General features: G+C 39.7%; 1 protein-coding gene across 3 annotated transcripts in view; it reads left to right on the forward strand.

Moving 5' to 3' along the window:
* Nucleotides 1-7,500, forward strand: part of LOC143020370 (tubulin alpha-1C chain-like) — a 131,482-nt gene that overhangs the window by 123,928 nt on the left and 54 nt on the right. For all 3 annotated transcript variants that reach the window (XM_076176748.1, XM_076176749.1, XM_076176747.1), the window contains 4 exons: nt 3,841-4,040; nt 4,506-4,687; nt 5,689-5,798; nt 7,065-7,500. The exon at nt 7,065-7,500 is cut by the window's right edge and continues 54 nt beyond it. In XM_076176748.1, the coding sequence (XP_076032863.1) occupies nt 3,841-4,040; nt 4,506-4,687; nt 5,689-5,798; nt 7,065-7,197 (625 nt within the window). In that variant the 3' untranslated portion in view covers nt 7,198-7,500. The remainder of the gene's footprint in view (nt 1-3,840; nt 4,041-4,505; nt 4,688-5,688; nt 5,799-7,064) is intronic.

Here is a 7,500-nt window from a genome sequence, read left to right on the forward strand (position 1 = left end):
AAGCATCAGTGGTCGAGCGGTCTGAGGCGGCAGTCGCGGGGCCTCTTAGGCGCCTTGAGTAGCAGGTTCGAATACTTGCGCGACAGTCATAAAAATTATCTGATTGATGTCGCTCTCCACTTGCGAATTTCTCATATATATATATATATATGTATATATATATATATACACATATATATATACATATATGAAATATATATATATATATATATATGTATATATATACATATATAGACACACATATGATAGTGGTTACTAGGCTGAACAGAGTGAGAAACGAGGTGGTGAGGAGGAGAGCGGGGGTGGAAAGGAAGTTGGGAGATATTGTTGATTAGAAAGTATTAGGATGGTTTGGATACATGGAAATAATGAGTATAGTAAGATTAGTAAAAGAAGTGTGGAAGCCAGAGATGGAAAGAGTGAACATGAGGGGGCGATCAAGGATGAGATAGATGGATGGGATAAAAGGGGCATTGGGATGATGCTGTGATGCATGGAAGGGAGTGGGTGGGGGATGGGGGTAAGGGAGTATGTGTCAATGATATTTTAATGGAGTTCGGTGGGATTTCTTCCCGTTTTCTCTTTTTCTGCATGAGGGGACGGAAAAGGGGGAGGGGTCGTCGATTAAATGAAGCGGCCTTGCTGTGAATGTGCTGTGTCTTGCTACATTGCTTCTAACCTAGGGCAATGGGCAAGATCCTGGGATGACCCGTAATCCTAGAAGGTAAATAGAAAGGGGATAAATGGGAGTGGAGTATGTGGGGATGGACTGGGTGAGAGTGGATTTTATGCCTTTGTTTTTTTGGTACCTCCCTCGTAAGGGGGAAAAGGCGTTGGTATATGTATAAATATATATATATGCAGACATCTATATACATAAAAAATATTTCTCTCTAAACCTTCCAACCTCCTACTCCGGAAATGAGTCATCACCGGAAACACTAACTCCCGGGGACACATCTTACTCAGACTCAGAGAATCTTTACGAAATATTACCAAGAAAGCCTTTACGAAATAACGCTAAGAGGATCTTTACGAAATATTGCCAAGAGAATCTATATACATAAAAACTGAATTACGGAATTCTGACAAAAGAATCTTTACGAAATATTAATGAGAAAATATTTACGAAATATTGCCAAGAGAATCTTTACCAAATGTTAACAAGAGAATCTATACGAAATATTACCAAGAGAATCTTTACGAAATATTGCTAAGAGAATCTTTACGAAATATTGCCAAGAGAATCTCCACTCCACTAACATAAAAGAATATTTCTCTCTAAACCTTCCAACCTCCTACGCAAGGCCCAACCCGGAAATGAGTCATCACCGGAAACACTAATATTACCATGGAAAAAGAAAGTGGTGCTAACAAGAAAAAGAGAATCTTTACGGAATTCTGACAAAAGAATCTTTACGAAATATTAATGAGAAAATATTTACGAAATATTGCCAAGAGAATCTTTACCAAATGTTAACAAGAGAATCTTTACGAAATATTACCAAGAGAATCTTTACGAAATATTGCTAAGAGAATCTTTACGAAATATTGCCAGGAGAAGTATTACGAAGGAGTCTTCAAAATCTCCTAAAGGAGCCTTCAGTCTCCAAAAGGAGTCGTCAAAGTCTCCCGACGTTGTCGTCAAATTCTCTCGCGAGCAAAGCGAGCTACGCCGTAGGCCAAGCACACCTGGCGAAGCCAGGTCCGGGTGCTTGTGAATATATATATAAATATATGTATATATATATATATATATGTATATATATATATATATATATATACACATATATATATGTATATATATACATTGTCGAAATCGACGGACTACCATCATATATATATATATATATATATATATTATATATATATATATATGTATATATATATATATATGTATATATATATATACGTACATATATATATATGCATATATATATATATATATATATTTATATATATATATATACATATATGTATATATGTATATATATGTATATATATATTTATGTATACATGTATAGTAATCCCTCGATATATCGAACCTTGTTACAGTGGTTTTAGGATATAACGAACCCCATTTTCCATCCTAAGTACTCACTGACATAACGAACTTAGTTTGTAATATAGACGTAAGTTTACAAGGAATGACGCTGTTGGATATAACGAAGGCCATATTCCTTTCGACCTGATTACTGCTACTAGAGACAGTATCAGAGCAACCGACTGTGACTACAGATATACTTCATGACGTGTACAGTACAGTACTGTTTACACAAGATCCAAACGATTGCATTCAGCTGATGGACCGACATGAATTCAATAGTGGTTTGGCCAATCAAGAGACCGTGGTTTACTTCTCGGCTGAATTAAATTGCCTGGAGTCTACCTAGGCGACATCTGTTGAATGCACGATGGCACTAAAGGGATCAGTTCAGCGATAGGACGGGAAAGGGGATGAGATTGAGGACAGCAAGTGTATTCTGTTTAGATTAGTTTGATAGATATCCATGAAGTATAGACGTACAGTATGTTGTGTGTGTGTGTACATGCATGTGTGTGTGTGTGTGTGTGCGCATTTGTGTGTGTGTCTGTGTATGTGATTATGTGTATGTATGTGTGTGTGTGTGTGTGTGTGTGTGTGTGTGTGTGTGTGTGTGTGTGTGTGTGTGTGTGATTCACTATGGTCTTGGATCACGTGTTGGACTCGTGATCGACAGCTATTTCCCTCCCGGAAGAGACCTCAGAGCTCATATATGACCGATCTATGGGTAATGCTCTGACCTTACACGCACACACACACACAACTCCCCGTCCACGAGAGTTGGAGTAACAATCCACAGCGCAACGATACTGAAATTATTTCAGCCATGGGTGGGATTCGAACCCAAACCGCCGTAGTGGAAGCCAGGAACTCTACCAACTGTGCCACGAGTTGTGTGTGTGTGTGTGTGTGTGTGTGTGTGTGTGTGTGTGTGTGTGTGTGTGTGTGTGTGTGTGTGTGTGTGTGTGTGTGTGTGTGTGTGTGTGTGTGTGTGTGTGTGTGTGTGTGTGTGTGTGTGTGTGTGTGTGTGTGTGTGTGTGTGTGTGTGTGTGTGTGTGTGTGATTGTGTGTGTGTGTGTGTGATTCACTATGGTCTTGGATCACGTGTTGGACTCGTGATCGAAAGCTATTTCCCTCCCGGAAGAGAGCTCAGAGCTCATATATGACCGATCTATGGGTAATGCTCTGACCTTACACGCACACACACACCCAACTCGCTGCCCAAGAGAGTTGGAGTAACAACCCGCAGCGCAACGATACTAAAATTATTTCAGCCATGGGTGGGATTCGAACCCGAACCGTCGTAGTGGCAGCCAGGAACTCTACCAACTCCGCCACGAGTTGTGTGTGTGTGTGTGTGTGTGTGTGTGTGTGTGTGTGTGTGTGTGTGTGTGTGTGTGTGTGTGTGTGTGTGTGTGTGTGTGTGTGTGTGTGTGTGTGTGTGTGTGTGTGTATATGTGTGTGTTTGTGTGTGTCTAAGCCTGTGTGTATGTTTCTACATGCGTCTATATGTGCTTGAACTTGCATGTGCGAGTGCTAGACCAATGATTTCTCAGATGTTCTCGATACACAGAGTGGATAACGAATAGAATAGACTTAGTATCCATGTACCGAGCGCTAAAACAAGTGGTCATTTCAAGGAAAGATTAAGTAACTTTATGGATACGGAAACAGATGGTAAAGGACATGGAACTACCGAGTGTAGGCCTTATGGTCTCTTGCAGCCTCTTACATTCTTATGTTCTTTTGCCTCCAGCCTCTTCGATGGCATCTGATGGTCCTTCTCTCAATTTCAGGTTCGATGGTGCGCTTAACGTGGACCTGAACGAGTTTCAGACCAATCTCGTCCCTTATCCTCGCATTCATTTCCCTCTAACCACGTACGCCCCGGTCATCTCCGCCGACAAAGCCGAGCACGAGGCCCTCAAAGTCTCCCAGATCACGAACGCCTGCTTCGAACCCTCCAACCAGATGGTCAAGTGTGACCCTAGGATAGGTGAGATCGTGTGGGGATGTGCGGAAGAACCACTCTCTTTCATTCCTTCAGAATTGAAATCACATTTCACTTCGTGGAAAGCATACGAGGCGTAGAAGAAGTTAATTTGTATCTTAAGGAAATCACAACCCATGAACATGTCTTTAAGTACTAAAGGAGACTTCAGAATGAGTCTGATTATACGTGAAATGAAATATTTCGTTGTTTATAGTGTTAGTCTTTCTTCTATTTTTTTCACAATCCCTCTCTATTCTTTTTGAAATACAATTAATGAGGTTTCACTTCTGAAAAAAAGTATAATAAGTAAATAGATAGATAAATAAATGAATAAATATATAAGTAAATAAATATATAAATAGATAAATAAAAGTAATTTGGAAACATAAAGACGTCTCAGAAATCAACCCCGGGATGATCATATATAAGATATCAAGAAAAGATGTATATATATTTTTTTCATTACAGGAAAGTACATGGCCTGCTGCCTACTATACCGCGGAGATGTTGTGCCTAAAGACGTGAACTCAGCCGTAGCCGCCATCAAGGCTAAACGGACTGTGAATTTTGTCGACTGGTGTCCCACTGGGTTTAAAGTGGGAATCAACTACCAGCCCCCCACGGTCGTCCCCGGTGGGGATCTTGCCAAGGTACAGTGTGCATCCACGGGTATACATATACATATACATATACATATACATATACATATACATATACATATACATATACATATACATATACATATACATATACATATACATATACATATACATATACATATACATATACATATACATACATATACAGATAAATATACATATACATATACATATACATATACATATACATATACATATATATATATATATATATACATATATATATGTATATATATATATTTATATATATATATGTATAAATATACATATATATACATATATATATATATATATGAATGTGTACACACACACACACATACACACACACACACACACACACACACAAACACACACACACACACACACACACACACACACACACACACACACACACACACACACACACACACACACACACACACACACACACACACACACACACACACACACACACACACACATATATATATATATATATATATATATATATATATATATATATATATATATATATATACTGAATTGAACACCACAGCGTTTCCACAATTATTAATTTTCTCTGGTTAAATTTTGAAAGAAAGGTCTTTATACGAAAAGTAATTATAGGCCTTGCGCCCCAAGGAGTCCAATCAGGGTGGGGCAAAAGCGGGAATTTCCCCGAGTGCAACGATGCCAATTTGACCACCAATTATCGGATCGTCATTGTCACCTGCCACTCAGTGACACCTCAATGTGGCAACATGGGGGAAAAAGCGCTGGTGCCACGTGTCATAGAAATGATTCAAGTCGTTATTATAAAAGAGATATTCAATGCACTATACAGCTTATTTTACTATATACGGAATAAAAGAAAAGAAAATAGCACATAGATGGGTAATAAGAGAGAGGTATGTACTAAGGTTGATGTGGTAGAATGGCTCACGACGTATGCCACACCCTGAACAGACTCCTTGGAGGGCAAGGACTATAGTGATTTCTGTTTTCCTTTGCAGGTAGAGCGCGCTATATGTATGCTTTCCAACACGACAGCCATGGGCGACGCCTGGTCAAGATTGGACCACAAATTCGACCTTATGTACGCAAAGAGAGCCTTCGTCCATTGGTACGTATGTTCCCCCACTCTCGCGTTGTGCGCTGGTGGTGTAATCGGAATCGTGCTGTTCTCACATACGCTTAGTTGTGGGTTCGAACCCCGCACTCCTCTCCGATTCCCAGCAGTGACTGTGAATTACCTACCACAGCCATCCATGTGTATAGGGGAAAGGTGACGGTTTCGGCCGCAGTTACTCAGCGCCTCTTGGCGTAGGTGAACTGTCTGTGACAGACGGCCTCCTATGAAGACATTTATTCTAACCTAGATTTCCTTTGGTCGGGTCTCATTTCCTTCACAAACTTCGCAGAATTTCATACCAATCTATGGTATTTGTGACTTAATGTGGATGATTTATGTTATGTTTAAGAGTGAGAGTGTGGTATAGAAGAACGGTGAGGGTTGTAGTGATGGTTCTAGTGGTGATATGATTGGGCTGTGATATCACGTTTGCAGATTACTGTGCTGAATCAGCGATGCAACTGCAAGCTTTTCTCATTCATTCTACAGTCTGTCTCCTATGAACACAAATCACGTATTTTTTTGCGTAGCTTTTAATCTAGGAATCAAATTTCAGGTTGTAAAGCGCTCACTAGACAAATATGTAATAATTGACCCAATAGGTCAAACTCTGTTGTGCAAAAGTCATGCATGAGAACTTATTTTTCTTCCATTAATATGTAACAAAACATTTTCTTTTATATATTAATAAAAAAAGAAAAAAGTAAATGATGTTTTCGTGCATAATTTACGTATAATAAAGTTTGATTTTTTTTCTTGGAGCATTATGCACTCGTGCATTAAAGTTATTAGCATAGGACGTTTCAACCCCTTTTGATAAGTTTTTATGTTTCTACAATTGAATAAAATCGCCAGGTGCAAGAAAAAATTCTATACATTCCAGTACCGCGTTGGATGGGTTATCATATACGTAGATATACAGTTTAACCTTGTATGCTTTTGAGTTTTTATGATTTTTCATTTCCAACCTTTCATAAAACTCGGGCCGAAATCATTAGGTATATGGGTGAAGAAATGAAGGATACACCACTCATAAGACATTGGATATCTTGTTGTGACTTGCATGTTTCTTACCTTCCTACGAGATTGATCTTAATTTTTAACGTTTCGTCTAACTCTGGTCGACATCGTCAGGTACGTGAGCGAAGTAATAAGGGACACATCACGCGTAAGAAATCTTGTTTAGTCTCGTATGTTTCTTACATTTTTACGAGTTTTGTTTTCAATGTTTCGTCTAACCCGGGTCGATATCGTCAGGTACGTTGGCGAAGGAATGGAGGAGGGCGAGTTCGCAGAGGCTCGAGAGGATCTTGCAGCGCTCGAGAAGGATTACATGGAGGTCGGTGAAGACGACGATGGCCCTATCGACGACGACGAGCAAGAGTACTAGAGGTGGACCTCGGAAAAGGATGTGGAGTGGTACTACGGCCCTTCCTTTGCTTCGAAGTTCCCTATCTTCCGAAAAAACTATGCTCTTCGGCAGATCTTCTGTCTCTCCGGAAATCCTGCCCAAGCTCTCTAATACACACATTCTCCCTCAATATCTACTTGAAGACCTCTGAGACCACCATTAAATAGAATTATTTGGCGTCCCTCAGAACAAGCTCCTCAAAACATGACAACTGGTTGAAGTGGTACAAACGCCTTCCCGCGGTCGCTCTTCAGCAGGATTAGATCATGTGGCGTTGACCAG

The sequence above is a fragment of the Oratosquilla oratoria genome, chromosome 39 (assembly GCF_046742065.1).
Source record: "Oratosquilla oratoria isolate Oo_2021 chromosome 39, ASM4674206v1, whole genome shotgun sequence".
Taxonomy (NCBI): domain Eukaryota; kingdom Metazoa; phylum Arthropoda; class Malacostraca; order Stomatopoda; family Squillidae; genus Oratosquilla; species Oratosquilla oratoria.